At 42.1% G+C, this 24556-nt stretch overlaps 1 protein-coding gene across 5 annotated transcripts in view; it reads right to left on the bottom strand.

The window, feature by feature from the left end:
- LOC109524410 (teneurin-3) overlaps positions 1-24556 on the bottom strand; it is a 223870-nt gene that overhangs the window by 19699 nt on the left and 179615 nt on the right. For all 5 annotated transcript variants that reach the window (XM_019884281.1, XM_019884282.1, XM_019884283.1 and 2 more), the window contains 7 exons: positions 22700-22964; positions 22282-22549; positions 20413-20556; positions 8464-8713; positions 6958-6978; positions 4403-4635; positions 1610-1764 (listed from right to left, as the gene is read on the bottom strand). In XM_019884281.1, the coding sequence (XP_019739840.1) occupies positions 1610-1764; positions 4403-4635; positions 6958-6978; positions 8464-8713; positions 20413-20556; positions 22282-22549; positions 22700-22964 (1336 nt within the window). The remainder of the gene's footprint in view (positions 1-1609; positions 1765-4402; positions 4636-6957; positions 6979-8463; positions 8714-20412; positions 20557-22281; positions 22550-22699; positions 22965-24556) is intronic.

Below are 24556 nucleotides of genomic sequence, written 5' to 3'. Positions count from 1 at the left end.
AAAATCATGCATATTAACTAAGTAACCCCCCCAACCCTCCCAAAAATGCAATAAAGATACAGTATAACCATACACCATTCCTACATAACAGAGTGTAAAAATAAAATAAATTGAGACTGCAGTTTTCCCTCCTCAGCAGTCCATCCACTTTTGAACCAACAGGCGACAAGCAACAATCATCTGAAAAACAATGTACACATTTTTGGACCACAAGGCAAGCAGCTGTCACTGTGAAATCCTCCAGCCAAACTTGCACCACCATTTTCTTTTCATGGCACCCATTTTTTTAATGTAACTTTTGCTACAATTTGCATATAAAATAAATAACGGATTAAGAAACCAAGGGCAATAAAACAAAAAATAAATAATTCTACATCATTTGCACACAGCAAATATCAAGAAAAAGAGGAAAATAGAAACTTCAAGTTTCACGCTCAACCACTTTAGAATCACTTTCTGCAGGTCAGGCCTAAAAGAGGGCCGATGAATGCGTTCATTTCAATGCGCTGAAATCCTTTCCCGCCTTTTTATATTTCCTGCAATCGTCATCTGAAAAGCGATGAAAAAAAATATGCTGCACTGCTTCAGCAGAAGGTATTGTAATGATATGACCAATTGTGCTGAGCTCGCGGGGCCACTTCAGAATCATCTTATTGAAAAAAAGTGTCTTTTTTTTCTCCATTTTTCGCTTACTAGGGCTGCTTCATTACAATGGATGCTCCATCTAGACTGAGCTCTAATTCTACTGCATTTCACATCAAAACCAAGCCCTACCTGAATAATTAGTCTTCCCGGAGTACCATTTGCTGTGACTGAGAAGCTCAGGGCCACAACAAACACTTAACGGCACATATTTTCCGCCGGCCACATTTTTTCTTTCCTTCGGGAAAATGAGGAGCCAAGCTCCTCGCTCCAAGTGGTTGATAATTGAGTTCTCTTGTTGTACTCACTAATAATATGGCTGCACACAGAAATGCACTTTTACGCTATTATTCATTCATCTATAATTCAGGATAATTTAAAATCTCTCCCAAAATAAAATAGCTGCAATATGTTGAGTACAGCAATCAAAATTGATGATATATAATATATTCTTTTATTCCAGGATACGAGCGGCTGAAATGAGTTTTCTCCGCAGGGTCTTCGGGCTCTCCTTTAGAGATAAGGTAAGAAACTCGGTCATCTGGGAGGGGCTCAGAGTTGAGCCGCTTCTCCTCCACGTCGAGGAGCCAGATGAGGTGGCCTGATTACGATGCTTCCTGGACGCCTCCCTGGTGAGGTGTTCCGGGCATGTCCCACCGGCGGCAGGACGTGCCGAGGACGACCCAGGACACGCTGGAGAAACTACGTCTCCCAGCTATTCCGCGGGAAGAGCTGGAACAAGTGGCTGGGGAGAGGGAAGTCTGGGCTTCCCTGCTAAAGCTGTTGCCCCTGCGACCCGACCCCGGATAAGCGGTTGATTTTGCATTGTATGTTCATGTCATCTTTAAAGAAATAACATATAATTATAATAACAGTGTACCGGTATTTAAAATGCTTGTCATAAATTGTGCCCCCTCTGTGTGCCATTGACTGTGTGCGCATGTGTTACAGTCACTGCATTAGTCACCTGATTGACGTCCATGCTGTTGTCACAGGTCAGCGGGCGCGCCGATGTCAAGTCGTTGGATCCCAGGAAGGTGGAAATGATGCCGTTTTGGTCCACCTTGCGGATGGTGGTGCCGTCCACGAAATAAATCAGGCCGTTCTTGTCAACGGCGATACCTGCAAGTCAGGTCAAGTACGTTGCGATAACAGGGTTGAAAGGCCACGGATCGGCCCGCACGAGTCAGTGGAGACGACGCGGCGGATTACATGTGTTGAGCTTGCCTCCCCATTATTCAGGTCACTGGCAAAAAGCACCGCCATCAATAATTCACTGGATGCTTTTCTGCCTTTAAATAATTTCTCAGGCAGAAGTGGCAAAAGCTGTAGTCATAGCGTTGCGTCCATACTGTATGTGCGCGTCAGCCCGGTGAAAAAGCACTCCCGTCGGGAAGGGGATTCTGAGTGCATTTGGTAGATTTTGTCTTGGGTGAAAGCCGTAAAATGGACCAAAGTCTGCTTCAGGTGTTATTTTTAGATCCTGAAAATATGCATATTTTTGTCTTCGAGTTGTAACATGCTATGCCATTTCATCTAAATATACAACTCATTCTGGACATTTCATCCATACAATCTGCTCAGGATATCACGGGACGGCCACGACTTTTTTCCAAATCCTAAAGATGCCAGCAGAGATTGTGTGAAGGCTAGGGTGCGAGCAGAGACAAGCGTTGTAACTCAACTTGTTACATCTCAGTCAAATTGGGACTTAAAATGAGACATGTTTGGTTTTGGTGTGAAGGACAGTAATAGTAGTCGGAGGTCAATTGATATTCAGTAGGTGACCTCCTTGGAATATTTTTGATCTTTTGTATTTCTTGGAACCTGCTGTGGTTGGCCATTGTTATGAGGGTGGAAGTCATAAAATGGATGCCCTCTGCTTAGGATTTCATGTTATATATGCATTTAGTGATTTTTACTTGCATGGCATGTGACAACTTCTCATACCTGCTGTGATGTATCGACAGTGGTTTTTGACACAGCACCTCTGAGAGGGATCACCATTTCTACAGCTTGAATTAAGTGTTTAAAAAAGCTTTTATAAGGCAAACGTGTTCGGCTGAACAAGTCCTTGGGCTAGTTTGTCGCCGTGTTTGACCGTGTGAGAGTCTCAGACTGATGAAGAGTGTCATGTCTGAGCAGAGTTCATCAAAATGTCTCAGAGAAAGATGGAGGGTGGGTGAAAGCGCACACAGGAAAAAAAGAGAAAAAAAAAGCTAACTGCTGTTAGTTACGCGGTCTGGACTTCCACCCACTCCATCATTACAGACTTTCTTGCCCGGGCTGAAAGGATCACATCGAGCACAGTTGGCATTGGGAGCCAGCGGTGGCGGTGACAGCAAAAACAGTCTTTGTGTTTGGGCTTTTCATCTTGGGGAAATTTATCGAAAATTGAACGATCATTGCGCAAGTGGCACAAATGGAACATCTCAGACAACAGCTTAGTGAGAACTTCATGGACAAGGTTTGTTAAAAACATAAAAAAAAAAAAAAAAAAAAAAAAAAGATCTCCGGCAGTGCTCAAGATCTTAAAAAGCAAAGCAGCATATTGTTTGCACTGTGATGTGCTGTTGTTGGTACTTTTTAATTTGTGGTCTTGGGTGAAGACTACAGTCCAGTAGATAATTTCTTGTTTCCTAAAGTCCCCTGACAAAGTAATAAAACATTAAGACAAACCGCATTTTTCCGCTGTACATGTAACATTTTAATTTATATTGAATTCATTGAAAATCGATATTATAATGGACTCTCAACACTTTGAAAAGTGATATTACTTTTTTTAAATATTAATATGGATTAGAATGTTTTTATTGAACTATAATAATAATAATAATAATAATAATAATAATAATAATTATTATTATTATTATGACAGTATTATATTACAGTAATAACAAAAGTCCTGCAAAAATTTTGATTGGGCCGGCTGACACCTTTATTTGTGAAGGATTGATTGCAATGTTGGGAATACCTTGTAGAACAATTTTAAACTTTTTTTTTACCACCAAAAAAGAGAACTTCTTTCAGTGCTCCAATTTTGAACATATTTGCTAAGGTTCGAATAATTCTTAGGCTAACATAAAGCAAGACAGCAACCTCAGTGTAGAAAGTGCTGAGCCAGAGTGATTTTACATTGTGTCCTGTCTGTGCTCAGGTGCTTTTTTCTCCCAAAATGTAATAGCTCAAATGCTAACCCGCTAACTGTTGCTTTGCTAACATAATTGCAAGATGTCAATCCGACTAAAGAAAGCATGAAGGATCCTTTTGTAACTACTTGGTAGAAGCAGCCTTTAGCCTGTAGTTACCGTATTTTCCGCATCATAAAGCGCATCTAAAAGCATTGAATTTTCTCAAAAGCCGACAGTGTGCCTCATAATCCAATGCGCCTTATGTATGGATCAATATTCTGATTTCTTCAACGTAGTATTTTAAATGTTCTGAAAAGCAATTGTTACAGCTGCAGCGGTTGTGAAAGCTCTATATAAATAAAGCTGTATTGTATTGTATTCCCTTTTGCGTAGCATCACCTGTTGGATACATACATAGCGCAACCACAGCCACTATTGTAGCTTTTATTTGCCTGATAATGCGGTGCGCCCTATACCTGTATATGAAAACAGTTTCAAAATAGGCCATTCATTGAAGGTGCGCCTTATACTCCAAAGCGCCTTATAGTGCGGAAAATACGGTAATTAACGTGAGACACATGCGGCATGCAAATGCCATTTGTGGTGTAAAAAATACTGGGTTACGATACCCTTGGGTCCAGTGAGTGAAGCATCTGGAGCTTTGCCGCCGTCCCCGCAGTGGTTCTCATCAAAGGGCAAGCAGTGTTCCCCGGTCCCAGCCACCACCTCGGCGTTGGCTTGCAGGTCCTTCGTTCCGGAGAGGCTTTTTGGCTGGTAGATCCGCCGCGAGTTGGTGTCCGACACATACAACTGGCCTGTGACCGGGTCGGTGGCCAGATAGTAGCGGTGTGCTGGGTTGTTGCTGCATTCATGAGAAGGACAGATTCTTATAATCATTCATTCAGTCATTCATTCATTTTCCGTTCCGCTTTATCCTCGCAATGGTCGCTGGGGGTGCTGGAGCGGGGGACACCCTGAACCGGTTGCCAGCCAATCGCAGGGCACACAGAGACAAACAACCATCCACGCTCACACTCACACCTGAGGACAATTTAGAGTGTGCAATCAGCCTGTCATGCATGGTTTTGGAATGTGGGAAGAAACCGGAGTACCCGGACAAAACCGAGGCAGGCCCGCGGAGAACATGCAAACTCCAAACGGGACGGCCAGAGCCGGGATCGAACCCACGACCTCTGCACTGTGAGGTCAACGCGCTAACCACTGGCTCACCAGGCCGCTTCAGTGGTGCCTCGATTTACAAATTTAATTGGTTTTGTGAACAAGCTCGAAACACCAAACTTAAATCATCCCCATGAAAATTCCATGGATCCATTGAAGCTCAAAAACACGCAACAACATTTTAAATATTTTTGTGATTAAAAAAAAAAACAACACTCTACAGCATTGTACTTAATGAAAAACACAATTTTAACAATTAAATTGAATGTAAAGATTTATAAACAGCATGTAACACCTGTTGTCTGTGTTTGCAAGTGCATCTTTGTTTTATTTTTAAAGTCTGCTTCCACCATTAACTTTTTACTTGCAACTCAAAACAAAAACAATCCGCCGAGCAAAAGCTCACACTACTGATATTGCGTGAGCCACAGGCCCGTATTTAAGTGACAGGTGAAGAGTGAGCCATGCACGTTTTCAGTGGATTCAAGGGACACGCCCACAGCATTGGTGTGTCAGATATTTAAGAAATGTTTTTGTTTTCACTTTACTTTGAGATTAAGGAAGGGTTTGGGCTCAGATTCAGGGGGTTTGAGTTGGTTTTGGAATTAGGGTTGTTGGTCCTACACGGTTGCCGCAAAAATAATGGACTTTCTGTGCAAAATTGGTTTGTTATAAAATTATATGTATTTTACATTATATTCATATAGTAGTAATAACAAATACGTCACCTTAATTTGATATTGTTAAGATGTTTTACGTAATTTTTACTTAATAGTATAACTGAGGAAATAAGTATATATATATATATACACACACACACACACACACACACACAAATACATACACACCGTATTTTCCGCACTAAAAGGCGCACTGGATTATGAGGCGCACCTTCAACGAATAGCCTATTTTGTAATTTTTTTCATATATTGGACGCACCGCACTATAAAATGCAATCTAAGATGCATCCATGGAGCTACGATCAAGGAAATGCCGCCACTCGAGTGAAGCGCGCCTCTGCAGTCCATAATCCGCTGCTCTCTGCTGTGCGCGCGTGAGCGCGAGCACGTACGCACGTGGTTCAACCAATCAGCGCCGATGCACAGATCAAAGAAGCTTTGAACCAACGACAACAGCTAAGATAGCTTAGCTGTTGAGCGGCGTTGCTACAGAACGATCAAATGTCCGTAAAACTAATTTGATAAAGCAGCGACACAGTTCACTTAACCAACAGCAAGTTATTACATTGACTCGTTCACATTGAACTCTCTTGCCGCTGCTCTATTTCCGTTTTCAACTGCGTAACCCGATCGACTTAAGTTTGAACTCTTCATTGTAAGCATTTCTCTAGCAAGGAGCCATTTTGGGGTCGACATATTACTGTACCGTAATAACCATACACAAGGCGCATCGGATTTTAAGGCGCGCTGTGAGCTTTTAAGAAAATGGAAGCCTTTTAGGTGCGCTTTTTAGTGCGGAAAATACGGTATATGCATTTGACTAATTGCCTTTATTTGGTGGAAAATAATTCAGTTACAATGTGCATTTGCAAGATTTTATAATATTAAATTATAGAATGGTTATTTAAGAAAACAAATTGATGTAATTGATTCTCACAATGATACCACGTTTTGAAAAAAAAAAGATGTATGTTTCTATTTTTATCTTTAATCTTTGCACAACTATTTCTACTACACGACTTCTGCGACTTTGTGCTTCTTCTCTCCAGCTGTAATTAATTTCTTTTTGCATTGGAAGCCACATTTTCTGGAGCATTTTCATCAGCCATTACAAACAGAACACCACTTTTTTTTGTTTTGTTTTTACTCTCTCCATCAGTGGTAATTAGACAGTAAATGGCCTGCTCTAATGATACATATGGTAATCAATGGGGGTACCGAAGGAACGGCAAAAAAGGGAGAGCTTTATTTATGTCAAGATGATGATAGGCAGCATGGTGGTATTGGGGGTAATGAGCATGCAATCAAGGATAACACACACCTACCTGTGTCTAAAGTCTTTATTTCTACAAAAAAACAAAAGGACACAAGGAATAGAGAAACAAAAGATCAGGAGATTTTCCATGAAAAAGACATTTTAAAACACTTTCCCCACAAATGAAAACTGTTTATAGGTGTAGTAAACTGTCTTTGGTACACTGTAAAAAAGGGACACACCAGGAGTTCAAATTTACTAAATTGAAGAAAGTTCCGTTCCTATCCAACGCAATCTATTCACCTTCATCTTGCAAACTTGATTTTATCACAATTCAAAATGTTTCTGAAAAAAATGTCGGACTTTTGCATTTGTATTGAAGCCCTTTATAAATATTTTTTTCATGAAAAAACACCCAAAACGTATTGATACGTTTTGGCACTACATGATAAGGTTTTTGCAAACGTAATTTTACGATTTGGCATTAAATGAGTTACATTATCAAGCCCATTCCTCCTTCATAGAAATGGACAGTAGCGCATTACATAGCAAAAGTCACTGCAAAGTCCCTTTTTTTTTTAAACCTATGTAGTTATACAATTAAAAAAAATGCAGTCTCCAATTTGTTTCTCACCTCGTTTACTCCATGATTACTTCTGCTGCCTGTCGAGGCAGCAAATAAGCAGGACTTAATTCTTCCAGTAGCAAATTGAGGAATTGTCCAATGCCAATTTTACACTTGACAACATTCATGATTTTTCAAATTGAAAATTATAACAGGCCTATCACTGCTGCATAAAGACTGGAGAGTTGTATTTTTTTGGGGAGCGTTTGATAGCAAAAGTCACAGCAAAGTCACTTGTTCTGTGTTAAATCTGAACTACTGCTGTAATTGCTCTAACTCTAGAAACACAACACCTCATTCATTCCTCCCAAGCTGTTGTAAAACTGCTCCTTCGAGATTGAATCCAATTGGGAAACTGTTATAAAAAGCCGGGAAAGCACCCCATTTACCATTTATATGCACGTTCTTTTCTCGCAGGTACTTTGTGAAATGCTCTTCAGGCGACTCCATTGGGCCTTTTCGACGGTAACCACATGATTTTTACATATAGCCATTTTACATGTCTGAATGAGGATGACGGCTCACGATGAACGCAGTCATCATCCTGCCAATTTGAGAGCAGCCAACTGTCCCTGACGCCAGCTCAGCCAAGTTGGCGCGAGATCTGCTAGCGACCAATTACGTGCCTGCGAAAGGATGTCCTTCCTAATTACAAGGACGGAGAGGCAACATATTTTTGTGGGTGGGCTTTTCTTTTGACCCTCAGCACAAACATACACTAGAGGTAAACAGAGTATATTAGGTATCAAGCAGTTGGTCAAGCTAGTGAGTGTATTTGTTTTGTATTCTTTTCTATTTTAGAAATGTGAAACTTGCAATTTTTTTTGCAATTTAGTTGAACTATTATTAATCTGTCTGTCGAGCAAGCAGAAATTCTAGTTTGCTCCCTTGCTAATTCACTGGACAGCTAACTCATTTGCCTGGCCATCTGTCTCTCTGAGGGCTTCTTACCTGAGCTCCATGATGCTGGTGACGTTGCCCGACGGATAGATGCGTCGGATGTAGTTGAAGTCGCCCACATAGAGACTGCCGTCGATGCCCCACGCCAAGGCCACGGGTGCCAACAGCTTGTTGCCTAGCGCCTGGCCGTTGCAGCTCGGGCACGAGATGCTCCGGCGACGGCCATTGCCCATGATGGTGGAAATGACGGGCGGCTGCAGCGAGATGAACTGGTTCTCGCCGCTGCCTTTGTAGAGAATGCCTGCAAAAAAACAGATGAGATGTGGAGGTCAGCCATTCTTTATGATCCACGATCAATAAAGCCCACAACTGATTCGGTAGGTTGAGATCTAGAAAGGTAAGAATAACTGTTTCGCCACATCAGTTTGTGAGAGTTAGATTCTTGTTGGCGGGGGTGCTTTCTTCCATTTTACAGGTATACATGGGGAGATGTTATAAAATTCGATACAGCTCACCTTGTTACATTGTGTGAGAGTCCCTAATTAAGTGTCCAGAGAAGCATACATACACATGCATAATGGTCAGCTCATGTCTCGGAGATTGCAAAAAAAAAAAAAAATTAATAACATGTCAAGGCAAGCACATGAGATGGACTGTTCCTTGACTTTGTTCGCAAACTTTGATGCTGTCATGATGGAAGCAGCGGTGGTGGTGGTGAGGGGGATCGCCGCACCCAATCTGTCAAGCCACACACAACAGGAAGTTTGTGAAGTGAGTCAAAGCGGCTGGCGAGACGAACGCGCTTGCTCGGAGCGCCACTCCTGCCAGCGCTAGGCCGCTTTTATCCCGCCATCCGTCTGCAAACAAGGCATCACACTTGTGCAGTGTAGCGCCTGTGATCAACAGATAGACACCGTACGTGTGATATGCTAATGAAGCCCCCCTAGTTCCCCTCACTGCTACACGTCAGAATTTAACGTTAAAGTGGATGTCGCAGCATGCGTGTGTGATGGCATACTTGAGACTACTTGAGACTGAATGTAAAGAACATCATGAAGCATATGGCAGCTGTTATTCTGTTCTGTGTTTTCACACCGACTGCTATCATCCATCCACATAATCACTTGGACTTTCTTTCCTTGTTGTCATCATAGGAGAGGAGCACTTGTGAACTGGGAAATGTTGGCAACACAGAATTCATATTTGACATGTAGACTAATCAATGAGTGAAGACTGACGGAACATATCTGTAATGACACACAAAAAGACTTACCAGTGACAGAACTTTGACGGAAGCCAATTGTATGGTGCTGTATATCATGATTTACATGTACTTTCTAGACTGATCAATAACAGAGTGAAAACTATGACAGAGCGGCCCAATCAGTGGTGCTGTATACTGTATATTGATTGGCATACAGACTTACCAATGATAAAGTGACAAGTATGGCAGTGAGCTGAAAACCACTGATTCCGCTTGTAGTGACTGAAATATAGTTTGCCGAGTGACTGACAGAACCAACATGTCGACTGATCAGTGACTTGGGTGACGCGCCACTGCATTCCTTGGTGAGTTTACATTTCAGTCATTCGGCACATTACAAAGACAGTATGGTGCAGTTGTGCCTCGAAATAACAGTTTAATTTGTTCTGTGACGTCGCGCTAATGCAGAATGCAGAACTGACTGTATATCTCAAACCACTTCATTGAAATGAATACAAAAGCCATGAATCCGTTCCAGTCTCTCCAAAAGACCCAACATATAACATTTCTGTAATGTTGGTTTTAACAAGGAAAATAGCATTTTATGATGTTGTACTCATACAAAATACATACGGCAGTAATAACATCCTTAAAAATGCTGTGCATCCTGTTGAATTCATCGCCACTCCCAGTCATGAAGACACAAAGACTACCGATAATGCATACACCACAGTATATGCCGGCCAGTATTGTTATGTTGTCTGTCTACATATGCTGATGCACCAGTTGTGTTCAAATATCCTTTTCTTAAAGCATGTCTTAAACTCAAGGCCCACAGGCCAAATGTGGTTCAACATGTCATTTAATGCTCCGTGCGAGAGCTTAAAAAGCCTGATAATCTTTTAATAATTTAGTCTAAAGCGTGCATGAACCATAAATTACACTTCCCACAATTCATAGCGACTACATTGCCTGCCAAGTGACAGCATCCCGGCACTACATTGCAGTCCAGTTTCCATTCTAATTTCACAACAAATGGAACTGTTGTTCCCATAATGCCCAGGAAGAGTAAAATTGGTGCAGTTGGAAGGCAAATTCTGTGCATGTTTGAGCTTCAAGAAGAAAAACCAGGATATCTTCAGCGTTACAAGGTGGTGACAGTTGTCAAAGAGTACAGTCAACGTCGGCATTTTGACCCCCAACAGTGAGCTAAGTAAGCCTTTAAGAAAAACACAATCAAAAAACAATGCATTTTTTGAAGAGGCTGCGTGAAGCAGTGCATGGTGAAGGTCTGCGAGTGTGAGCAAGCATGTCATATACACCCGGGAAGGCCAGAGCCCAGATTTGAACCCCGAATCTCTGTACTGCGAGGCAGGCGTGCTAACCAGTCGTCCACCATACCACCCTAAATGCATACAGTATGTAATATTTCTAACTTGAATAAGTAAGACAGTCTGATTTACTTGACCTAGAGCAGTAGTTAAATTTAGTTGACATTGCTTTTGGTTACATTCATACTGTTTAGAGTTGCACCTGACCCTTTGAGAGCATCAATTATGACGTGATCATAAGTGAAAATTAGTTTGACACCCCTGACTTTAAGTAATAACGCCGCGATCAGAAATGCTACTCATTAGCGGCTAGCCCGTCCATACTGTATGTACTGTAACTGATGGTAACATTCAAATTGGAAGGGCATTAAACAGCTTGAAAGCTCTTTTTTGAAAATTGTTCTCTCCCTGCCAAACAGCTGCCTATTGTGAATTGCATTGAGTTCAATGCCACCACACAGCGTTCCTATCTGCAATTTTTGTTTATGAGTCAAAGCAAGAAAAAATAAATGGCTGAACGACGGCTTTTATTTCAAAACGTGTAAATCGGGTTATTTGTTGCACAAGGAAAACTATTAGACAGCGTTTGTTTTTGCCTCATGATTGCGCTAAAGAGAACTGAGTCACAGTGTAGTTATACAGACTGAAATCCTTGGCAGAGGATATGTGGTCAGTTAGCAGACAGCTCAGAGTTCAGCTGTGAATTGTTTTGGCCCGCTGCCGCTTGTTTGTTTGTTTGTTTAAAGCAGAACGTGTGCATCTATCATATGTCTTTGCCCTCAGTCATATTAATATTTATCCACGGTGTCGCCTGACTTTTTTTCTCAATCCCTCACTGAATTATTCAGTCCTGCTTTTCTACTTTTTGACATTTGAGATTTATGGCCCACGTGGGGTTTTCCCTTTTCTTTATGGGAGGGGGAGGCAGTGGGGTCACGGTTCGATATCCCTCCCATCTTAACCGGCACGAAGATGAATCCAAATATTAGTGATTGCCTCCATGGCCGCCTCCGTATCGATCCCTTAACGTTGTAAACTTTGACTAATGTCTTCACCCCCTGACATGCTCTGCAGATGCATTTTCGATTCCTCCCCGTTGTGAATCATTCTTCATTTCTGTGCTCCTTCAAACATCTGCACATATAGTCCCCCTCTCCTCACCCTCCTCTTCTTCCTCCTCTTCCTCATATCATCTCTGTCATACTTGATAAGGCAAATTGCCCATGTTTGTCTGTCTGTTAGTCATGTCCTCCACTTCTTTTTTAGGGGACATACTCGCCTCGCCAATCCGCAGCTTGTCCCCAGCGAGGAAAACTAAAGATTGTGTCAATGATGATGTCTGTTAGCGCTCACTGGCCAAGCGGTGGTGATGCTTGTTAAGATCGACACGTACACTCATAAGATTGCGATGTAATCAATAAATAAGCAGTGGTGCGTGTAGTGATTGACGTGATGGAACGAACCAATGGTAGAGCTGCGTGGAATGATGTAAACTGACCAATGGCTGAGTGAATACTGTGACAGAGCCAATCTGGACTGACCAATGATTGGTAACAACTGGAGGTGACCTGTGGCTGAGTTAATGTGAACTGAATAGGAAGTTCACTGTTTGCGTTTGAAACAGCCTCCACTTCATTACTTGCTTCATAATCTGTAGCTTGTCTCTATGCAGTCTAATGTCAATAGCTGACGCCCGTGGAGCTGTATAGGGTCGCCTGTTAGGAGGACAATTAAGACCCCCGCCCCCGCTCCCTCCATTCCCAGCCCTCCACCGCCATCCCCCTGGTGGTGTCACCAAGGAGACATTGCCAAGGGCACTCTAGTTAGTCCGTCAGGTACGTCCGCTCACCCCCCACCACTTTTGTATCATTAATCATCTGGGAGGCTGTGATGTCGGAATGAAAGCTTCTTTTTTTGCATATTCGACATGACTCAAATTAGCCCAGAATCAAAGGAGTAATGACTCCACTGGAATCAAAGAGAGCGTTGAGCAAATGTTCCGAAGGGGTTATGCTCCCAAATCCTGATTAACATCAATTTCTTTTAAGGTGTGCATTATCACAAGTTGTGAAATTTGACCAATTTAATCTGTCTCTCGGTGTGAAAAATACTCCTCGATGCTGTGTCAGGCTGACATGTAGAATGACCAATAACAGAATGAAACCCAATCAGTGATGCTGACTCGAATGATTGACATGCAGACCGTCCAATAACTGTATGAACAATTAGTACTGTATTCTGCAGCTTCTTCAACTTTGTGCAATAGGACAAGATTTAGGGCTCTATTTTCATAGACAGGCGCATGTCAGGTAGCTCGTCGTTCCTTATAAACATACTTGGCTTCAATCTTCTGCATTGACTCCAGTAAGTCAATTCCTGCTTCCGCAATGTGTCCGCCTTAACTATGCTGAATCTAAAGGGGATGAGGGGAGCTGCTTTCATTGACTAGGAAACCAGTCGGCTGTGCTCACTCCCACAACAGCTGAAACACCCCTTTCTAACTGCATCTGTTAACAAAAGCACCACAAGAAAGAAAATTCCACCAATGCACATAGACTGCACTTTGTGCTCGACTTGCGGTGGGCACGACAATAGGGCCATTAGTGTCAAGAATGTCCTTGAGCCAATCAAGCCATGTAGCTTGACCAGTAACTGAGTGACGGAACCAGCCAATCAGCATTGCTGTTCGCAATAATTGCCATGTAAACTGACCTGTGACTAAATAAAGATTGCGACAAAACCAGACAAAAACAAGTCACTGGAACTGCTTGTAACTATTGATAGGTGACCAAACTCTGAGTTAATATTTGTGACAGAACCAACCAGTCAGTTGTGCTGCCCATAATGATTGACATGTTGACTGGCCAATGACGACAACCGAAGGCTTACCATTACGGCTCCATAATACTGGAAGAACATGTAATATACGATATGGGTGTTGAATATTATATTATATAATATATAATATTATTGAATGTAATATCGATAGTATTGTGATAATTAACATGTACAAAAAGAAATGACATTTTTATTATTATTATAAGCACACACGTTAGCTTCCGATTGGTTAATTAAGTGATTTGGTGCTGTTTTTGACATGCGAGTGGAAGAGTTTAATTTGAAGCGACAATTCATTTCCTGCGCACGCCAAGAAAAACAAGGCCTCCATCCAAACAGAACGCAGAGCCCCCCCCCCCCAACCCCCAACGCAGACACATAAACACAAACACTTTTGCATCCTACCGCGTGGATGGTTTCTTCATCCACATTCGGGTGCGCAGAATTTATAAATATATGCTAAAAGACGTTTTTAAGCAGGCAGCTGTGGGCCTCCCTGACATCAGCTTGGCATGTGCTCGTGCAACATGTCACAAGTTTGATGGCCGCCGCAGAGCCGCCACCACCACCACCGACATCAAGCGTAATGCGTCATGACCGAGTGTCCTTGAGGGAGACGACGCAAAGCAACTTTCATCTGCTCGCTAACAATGACAGTGAAAAGCCAAGCGGGGTTGAGGTTTTTTGGGGGCTTGATATAACAGCGCGGTCATTACACTCGGGTGGGACTGGAGTGTATTGTAAACAATGACAGATGTGTAAATAAAGAGAACAGTGGGAGCTTGCCAAAGTGACCTCAGACTTCTTTTTTTGTCATTTTTGTCACGGAACCACAGTCAAAATGCTGCAGCTCTACAGCTCAGCAATACCTCACATTTACCTTCTTAGCATCATTTGGAGACACGATTGTGACAGAAACATCCGATCAGTATTTCGGCGTTTATGATCGCCAAGTCGACTGGCTGATGACTGATGGGCACAATTGTGACAGAACCAACTAATCAGCGGCGCTGTCTGCAATGATTGACGCGTAGACTAAAACAGAGATCAAGTGAGCATTGTGACAGAACAATGTGTGTAATGATTGGCATGTAGAGTGACCAGTGAGTGAGTCAGGATCATCATGCAACAATTACCGATCTGTGCATCCGACAACACACTGAAGCTTTGCTCGCTCTTTTTACATCTCCTTTGAGACGCCGCGCTACACAAACATAAATTAAAATTCCAGACATATGTTTCCAGTCACTGCATCATCCGATCAGCTCGGCGGCGGGGGGGTCATTACGCTGCTCTGCGTTTCGCGGTTCAATTAAAGTCCCAAGGTCGTGTGTTTGATGCTGCCTTGTTGCGTTTGGAAAAAAAAAAAAATTAAAAAAGCCAGCGCCCACACCTATTTGTCTTTGTTAGAGGGGCTCGCCATTGTATTCCTGTCCCAGCACGACCCCCCGCCTTTAATCTGAATGTGCCCTAGCATCGATTCGATCAATGTTATTTGCTAATCAGAGGAAGGACGGACAAATAAGTTGACATGTCGGAGAAACGTGGCCTCACGTGGCCTCTTCCATGGTTCCGCTAATGAGGACAGTGGCCAGGCCAACACTGATTCTTCTTCTTTCGTCTTTCAAATTTGTTTGCGCCTTTGAAGAAAGTCCCACTATATTAGAAATAAAGTACGCTTGTATCTGCCTCTCGTTAAACTCTGTAATGAATCAGCCGTCTTGGTGAGTCCTCTGTAAAATGTTATAAGTGGTGAGGGGGGCTTTGGGGCGCTGCGGCGCAATGACTTGAGAGAGGAAAAACAAGCTTCCTGGGAAGTTAAAAGAACATTACTTTGCATGAAATATACCTTTGGGGAATCTTTTTAAAGGAGCCCACTGGAGCGGTCTTCTAATTACATTCGGTACTGGTGCTTGTTTGTACTCTTTGATCACAAAAAGCAAAAACTTCCATCGAACTTGTTAGTAAGCAACTCGTTGATCAAGGTGACGAGACACATTTTCCACTTTTTTTTTTTTTTTTAACGCTGCAATCTGCAGCCAGGTTCATTGCAAATGAGAATCTGTTCTCAATTGCCTTACCTGGATAAATAAAGGTCAAATAAAATCAATACAAACATTTTTACCCAATAAATATAACAAGATAGAGTGAAAGCACCATCCAGTCAGTGGCGCTAGATGTATGATTGACATGTGGAATGACCAGTGACCACTGTAATGGAACTGCACAATCAGTAATTCTGCATGTTTTGGTTGATGTAAAGACCAACCACTGCCAGCGTAAGAAATGGCCAATGACTGGTGTTGCTTGCAATGACAGACGAGTAACTGCGTGACAACAGTGACGGAAAAGCTGCTGCTTTCGATGATTTCCTGATAGACTGGCCCACCAGTAATATGTCACCTCTTTCAATTTTTGACATGCCAACTGATTTTGACAGGCCACCCGAAGCTAAAATCTTCTAATTACATTCGGAACAGATGCTTGTTGGTGCGATTTCATCACGCAAAGAAAAAACGACTTTCATCAAACCCGTCGGTAAACAACTCGTAGATCAAAGTGACCCAAGAGGAAGTGAACAAAATATGGAGGAGGAACATTGTTATGACAAAGCGGTAAGATGGTTCAAAACAGTAAAATACAATTGCATTGATTTCGGATTTGGCAGTGTGTCCACGGATACCAGTGCTGTGGGAGTGACCCGACGCTCGGGACGAGCTCATGTAAACAACATTTCCACCGAGCGCTCGATTAGTATTCTGTCCTCTTTCGCTTCGAACGAGTCACTCTTTTAAATCGGTTTCAAGCTTGACTATACGTATCAAATCATATGGTGAGGGATTTCAACCAGATGAAACAGCCCTCACACCTACTTTGATGCATCCCGAGATGGTGAAGGCAAAAAGAAAGTATTGCCCATCTGTCTGCATCATAGTATGGCTCATTTGGACAAATTCCCGAGCAGGACTCCTTAACGTATAAGCCCTCTTGTTTTGTACTTTGACAAATTCTTCTCGGGCCCTTCTCTCCAACAGACCCCAATCAGAATGATGAACCCTCGACAGATGGACGACGGTTAATTGCGAAGCTATGTTGCACCTGTGCCATCTTCTCATGTGGGCGTAATTGAACTCAAAACCACCAAGCCAGATCTGCACGGCGACATCAGGCCTCATTAGATCATACAGGTGTTCCTAATGAAATGGTCCTTGAGTAGAGACGATAACGCTGGCTAATGTGCTATAAAGCTCTGGAGCATATTTAAGGAGGAACAAGCACAGTAACGCCACTGTGTGCTTTTGTAGCATTAGGCGCCAAACAGAATCATAACCCTGAGTCACATTCTTGTGTTCAAATTAAATATGAGACACTTTAATTGGGTCCCCATTAAAGCTGCTGAACCTCATTAACACTGTCCACCTCGTTGGGCCCCCCTCCCTCTCTTTATTGATATATTGTTATAAATAATCACTCCTTTAAGAAGGGAAAGGCAATATTTATGTAGTTTTTACACGGCGAAGCGTTGCATCAGTGCATAAAAACAGCACTCCAAATAAAAATCAATGGCGTAAAATAACTGTTGTCGCGCGTTTACAGTCCCCGAGAGGAGTTTGGTGTGAGGCTCCACGGTCTTCAAGGTTGAAATCATTTACTGAGGAAATCGAGCGAAGATGAGGCGGCAGAAGAGATACTGAGACGTACGGTATATTTGGACATGTGTCCTCCTTTCGATTTATTTTTAACTATTTCTGCATATTGTCACCCTAATAATGCTCCAAGTCATATTTTGACAAACAATAGATAGTTTTTGCCTTAGAAATGTCCTTGGAAGGCTGGCCACCTCTCCTAAAATTGGCTACTTTCTTTGCTTAACAGATCATTCAATTCTATTCCCCCGAAAATAAATTATTAATAAATATATTATCAGTAGTTGGTTCTGTTTTTTTTTTGTGTGTGTGTTTTTGATTAAAAAAAGGGGAAAAATGACTTCAGCCATTATTTTAGAAAGGTGACGACATTCTTCCAGGAAAACGTCTCCAGTTATTTGTGTTCTTTGCAATATTGATGCTGCTGCTGCTGCTGATGATGATGATGATGATGATGATGATGATAATGATGATGACGATGTTGTGCACGCGTAACCACGGTTACAAAAGTAGCATCACAGAAAATGGAAATCTTAAGAGCCGTAGGGTAAGACTGCTCATGGCACTTAGTGTACTTTATGTCCCCCTCGGAAGGTTGGACAGGCCATCACTTAAATAGCACCATCTTAAAGGTGAAGTGTTTTTCCACTCAAGTCTGAATGATGCACCGAAGCAAGCCAGTAATGTACTCACTTTTGAAAAAGATGTTGTTTTTTGTGTGCCACTGACTATATGTACAATGTGCGTGCCCACTTTTTATACACAGTCGATATTGTCTGCAGATTGGGTAGCGCTGCCGATCGGCGAGCGGATGTAACGACTGACTGGTACGCAAGCTGTGTGATCAGTCACGAGGGAAAATGGATATGCCCGGGAAAAACAAGACACTTGGTCACTTCCACGACGACTACTATTTCTACTTAAGGCTTGAAGTTGATTTGCCATGCTGGTCTGTCATTATTGATATGCTGTAAAAAAAAAGAAAAAAATGTTCACAACCACCACAAAATAGTTTCGAGAAAACGAAGACTCTTGGGCAGGGCTCCTAATCCTACTACTGCGACAACAAATATTACCACTACTAAAAAAGGACAACACATGCAAAGCGATAACAGTGGTGATTTGATTTTTTTTTTTAAATCTATCTTTACTTTTTTTCTAGTACGTCAGGTTTTTGAGATGTTTTAATTTTTAAGTGTGACATATAAAACCTTGCCCAATACGGATTTTTCGATGCATTGCAATTTATAGCTGTATGTCATTTCAGAAAAAAAAAAATCCATGTTTTGCTGAATTTAACCCCTTCATTCATAAATATTACTAAATATATTACTACAATACACTTGGTCACTTCAAATCCTATTTCAAAATGCGGCTCCCATTTGAATTTGCCATGCTATACTGACTTTGCATACAGCCAATGTTCTAATCAGATAATGAAAGATGTGGATTTTGAAATTTTCAACCATTACAACTGATGATTGGAAATTTATGCCATGATTAATATGCCGACTTAATGGGAACATCTCTGGAAGACTACCAGGCAATCATTAAAAGAACCCAGGTAGGCATGTTTAAAAAAAAAATAATAAAATAAAAAAATTGCACATTGCAAAAGTGAACCCACGCTGGTGTAAAACACACAACCTCCTTTGCACACATATTAAAAAAAGTGTCCCATCATCCCGGTGCACAGATATTAGAGGGTTTTTGAAGCCGATCACGACAGTAATGAGCAAATGAATCAGTGCGCAAGTGAGCCGTGCCACCATTCCAAATCACTCGGCGCTATCATGAAGATGTGCCCTTTTGATGAACATGCTGCTAATGACATTAATTCAATATAGCAAATGAGTTCTTTGCTCACTCATCTATCCGCGCCGCGTTAATCAACAAGTACAATAAATGTAAAATAGTCTCGCGTGTAGCGCACGCATGAGCAGGTGCAATCGAATCCCCCTCGACAGTGTCGAAAGCGATGCGCGGGCGATTCACTGCCGCGCAGTCATGCCGCGGCAATTACAACAAGCCGGCCTCGGGCGAGCGCGCCTTTGTCAGCTCACAAGCCGGGCACCCTTGTTCTGACGGAATGAGCATTGCGGCACGCAGTTGTCATTCTACTTGTCGGAGGCACTTTGTGTCGCGTTTTATCCGCGAACGTGTCAAGGTCGCCTGTCGTGTCCACTGACGGACGCGATGAGGTTTGGTTTGCGAGGGAATATTGACATCCCGTAATAGAACTTTAATTTGGGCATGATGAAAAAAAACTCCTCATGGTTAATCAACTGCTCGATGCAATCGAGACAATATGGAGTGAGTGCTTGACTTTAATTCAGAGGATTCAGACTCAGCTTGTTTGCTGTTGTAAATAAGCGGATAACACAACGGAAGCTACAGTCACGCCATTCAGCACAACACTAGCAACGAAACAAGAATTCAGAACATTCAGAGTGATTTTCCCTGTCTTGTTGCCATTGAGGTAAGAAGTAGAGCGTGCACAACTTGACGGCAACCACATTCAGTCTCAACCCGTTTGCTGGCTGAAGAGGCAAAGAACAAGATGTCATCTCCACTCACAATATTCCAAAATGTTTTCCCTCAACGTTTTGTAAAAATTGTAAATCCAAATAATTCTAGGAGTGCGCAGTAATATTTCAGCATTGCGGAAAAAACATTACCAGTAAGTAATTAGTAATAATTGTTATAACAAAAAAATGTAATATTATTTAAAAATATAAATAAGAGCCTAGCACACCTGAAACTGGATATAAGCAACATTGAATAACTGCTCAAATGGCTTGACATACTATTTCTATGATGACTGCTGCTAGAGGATATGGTCACTGCCCCTAAAATTGTACAGGCTATTATTTCCCCCGCCATACCGGATCATAAAACATGCCCATATACTTTGTAGTAGAGAAAGGAATTCAGCGAAGATTTTGGATTTGATGATTGTCCCCGGGCGAGTGTTTCTTACCATTCTGCACATCCAGGACGTGGTGCTTATCCAGCATCCACCCTCCCATGTTGGCGGCGTCCACCTCATAGCCCTGTAGCAACGCCGTCCTCTTCTCCCAGTGCACCACGTCCAGGCACGACTCGTACTCGTAGCCCACCGACACTGAAAGACAAAGCAGATTTGTCATTTCCTCAGGCATCATTTACAGTAGCGAGCACGCAGAGGCCATACGTCCAACTCACACACTAGTAATCTTTTTTTTATACACTCCTTCCAGCGTGTTGAGGACAAGTCCACATACAGTACTTTGTTACTGTACTTTTGGAGTGGAGTCTTCAAAAACCTTCCAAGTATCTGTACCTCTGCTTTAGTATGGAGTGAGTACTTTTGCCAGCTTTCCCTTATGTGCCTCCGTCATCATACGGCGTTAGCATCATTGCAGTACCAGGCCACGGGCCATTTGGTACTAGGCTGCACAGAGACAAACCAAGATCTTTTGTTGTTTGTTTTCGTCTTTTGTTTTTGCGACACATCAGTCAGCCCCCCACCGCACCCCACAGCCCCACCCCATCGATTACCTTCTAAAGGCCAATATAAATAGGGCTGGGTGACTATATGATCGAGAATCGTGATAGTACATGACCAGTGGTGAGCTGGGAGCATATTTATGCTATGAGATGTGGCGGAAATGTGTGCGATTCTAGCTAATCGGAGTCCCCATTCTAACATTAGTTTGCCAGTTGACATATACAGACTCCGCTAATGAATGACAGAAGAAGCAGTACACAGAAAGTAATAGTAACAAATTGATGAAACACAGAGCTAAACGTGCGGCTGATGGGCATCTATGACTTTTGAAGATGAAGCTAGTTTGAAGTTCCTCCGCTGGCGGTACCTCCAGAGTGACGTGACAGAGGAAGCTGTTGTGCGTGGTATGTCGTCAACAACAAGACAATACAAGAGATACAACAAGACTGTGGCACCCAAATGATCAAGTGCAAAGCATGAAAATGCAAGCAGTTTGCAAAGCCTGACCAGGTAACCGTTAGCAGTTTAGTCGCTAATAACTAGCCGGCAGCCACCAGATAAAAGCAGCAATCAATCCTGTCATCTTTTGATCAGTCACATTTGCAAGTAGAAATGATTCTAATGCCGTATGTAGGATCCTAACTTAAAAATTATTATATTTACAGTATAAGATCTATTTATGATTCTGATTGGTCCAAAAAAAACCCCCCAAAAAAACATTTGTTTACAACTGCCACTTTAATATTGAAGAAAGTTAACTTTTTTTCTCTTAAAAATGTATTATTAATCTATCGAAAATATATTATATCTATCCATCTAAAAAAAAAAAAAATCAATATTTTTTTTCCTGGAAAAATATAAGATTACAGTTTATTCTCTTACATGTTTTTATATAAAATTGGGAGCTCTGTTTTTCAGATTCGTCATTTTAATGAAAGCCGTAGTCTGCATTGGCCTCGTAGTAGAAGTAGTGAACAGTGGCTCATTTTCATGGAAAATAGACACCTGAGAACCATTTTAAATTGTGGGGAAAAAATGCCTAACTTGTCTCGTGAAAGTGCTGCTCAACTGAATTAATTCTGAGAACGCATATAATTTATTTTGTGAAGAGCCACTGAGCAAGTGCCCACACTTGTCAAGCTGGTGTGATTCAATCATAAAGTCATTTATACGAGTCTTGACTTGAGGGCTCTATATTTCTACATATATATCTCAACATCCCGCGTGTAAAAAAATGTGACAGCGCGTGGGTTGATTCAAGGCTTTGACACCACCTACTAAATCTCTTTGGAGCGTTCAAACAAATGCAGTAAAAATAATAATAAAAATAAAATAGATCAAATCAATCAAATAACTCACCCACAGCCTCCGCCAGACCGTAGACCTTCTGGCTGTAAGCGTCCGTCTTATCCCAGATGAAGGTGTAGGACAAATCGGGGAAGGCCGGGAAGGTCTTCTGCAGCTGGCGACCCATCACGGCTACCATCAGGTGCACCTTCATCAGGCCAAAGGGTAGCCGGTCTTGGGTCAGAAGAATTTTGAGGATGGGTTTGTAGCCGGATGCCCGTGAGCTCAAGTAGACCAGGTTGAGGTCGCTTCCCGGTATGGCCACTTGCTCGTGGAGGACCTGTAGAGGCAATTGGCAGCGTTTCAAAAGGTGTCTCATACAAAGAACGCTTTCTGACTGACATGGTGACTATTTTCCAATTTGGACAATGAGCCACATGCTGTTTCACCAAGACAATACTATCTGACCAATTCTAGCATCCTGGCTCACCTGTGTTTCGGGGATGACGGGGCTGTCCTCGGGTGACGTCTTGTACAAGGTGGAAAGTGGCGTGGCGAGCACCAACGGCTCCGGCCGGCTCAGGCCTGTCAGGTAGCAGCCGGGGATGTCATTGTTCTCCTCGCGCCGCATCACAACCGTGTCTATCACGTGGAAGACGTTCCAGGGGATCCACACGGTGCGGCGTAGAGTCGGGAATGGTGCTCGTTCGTATGTCAGGGTCAGCGATGCGCCTCCGTTGGCCAGCAGGTCAAACCTGAAAGAAATTAATTGACACTTCATTAGGAACGATGATCATGTTAAATCCTAATGATGATCAGGATTTGAAAAAACAAAAAAACCCAAAACTTGGTCCCCCAATACCAGTTTCACCGATCTATGTGAAACTGAGTGAATAGCAGATAAGAGTAAAAGTCTCAAGGATGTAGGGTTGTGCTAAATTGTGAAACGTTTGGCCTGCACCATCTAATATGGGTGAAGCCTGGTCTTAAGGTTTGATAAGCATTGCAAATATTCTCAGAAAAATAATAAAAAAGTAGCCCCTGACACCAGTTTCAGTGTTCAACGTGAATTTGGTGGACATGTTGATATTAAAAGGACACCTGAAAAAGTCTTAGGGACCTACTCCTGAAAGTCAACAGGAATTCGGCCATTTTGATTTGAAGCAACCATTAATGGCGTATATCAGCAAATCTCATACTTTGATTAATTTCTTCTTGAGAATTCTCTCAAACGTATACTGTGCTTGATTTTATTAGTACAAAAGTCATGCCTGTCATTCATGTACTTTCTGATTTCATGCAAAAAGAAAACATAAAAAAAATAAAGACCTGAAATAAAACATGTCTGAGATTGACCAATACAATAATTTGGAGAGTGTCACAAAAATCAGCTGACACTGAATTGGTGGATTGGCCCATAAAATACACATATAAATATATCGACAAACATTTAACATATATACACATTTATGTACCTTAATTTGTTTGTACATTTCTATTAAATTGAGACAATTTTATTTAAATTATTTTATTTATTGATTTTATTTGTGGTTTATGATTATTTTATTATTCAGTTCTTTTTTAAATTCATGGCTGAAGTATCTGATTGGGACTCGGTATCGGCAAATACTTAAAACCAAAGTCTCAACCTGAGACTCAGGTCCCAAAAAGGTGTGATTCGGGCATTCCCCATTTTGTACTTTAGCAATTACCTTAATTGCAAACTGACATGAAACGTTACGAGCGACGAGGGCTGGTGGTTTGTCTCTCTTTGTAACTGGCTGTAAGTGGAGAAGCACAAATATATTTTTCACTTTCTAAACCCTCCTTATTCTTCGCCACTGTTTGATTGATAGAATTGGGAGCAGAGGGGGTGTTGGGGGGTGAGGATTAGCACAGCTCTTCAGATATTCCACTCGATTGGGACTCGGTATCGGCAAATACTTAAAACCAAAGTCTCAACCTGAGACTCAGGTCCCAAAAAGGTGTGATTCGGGCATTCCCCATTTTGTACTTTAGCAATTACCTTAATTGCAAACTGACATGAAACGTTACGAGCGACGAGGGCTGGTGGTTTGTCTCTCTTTGTAACTGGCTGTAAGTGGAGAAGCACAAATATATTTTTCACTTTCTAAACCCTCCTTATTCTTCGCCACTGTTTGATTGATAGAATTGGGAGCAGAGGGGGTGTTGGGGGGTGAGGATTAGCACAGCTCTTCAGATATTCCACTCTGTAAATCGCCTGACAAGGAGCGTGATAAATGCTTGTGGATGATCACACTTGGTCAACCAACAGAGCCGTCCTTACAAAAAGGATGGAGGATGGGGGTGAGAGTGGGTGTGCGCA

The sequence above is a fragment of the Hippocampus comes genome, unplaced genomic scaffold (assembly GCF_001891065.2).
Source record: "Hippocampus comes isolate QL1 unplaced genomic scaffold, H_comes_QL1_v1.1 scaffold156, whole genome shotgun sequence".
NCBI lineage: Eukaryota > Metazoa > Chordata > Actinopteri > Syngnathiformes > Syngnathidae > Hippocampus > Hippocampus comes.
This window is presented reverse-complemented; position numbering and strand designations above follow the sequence as displayed.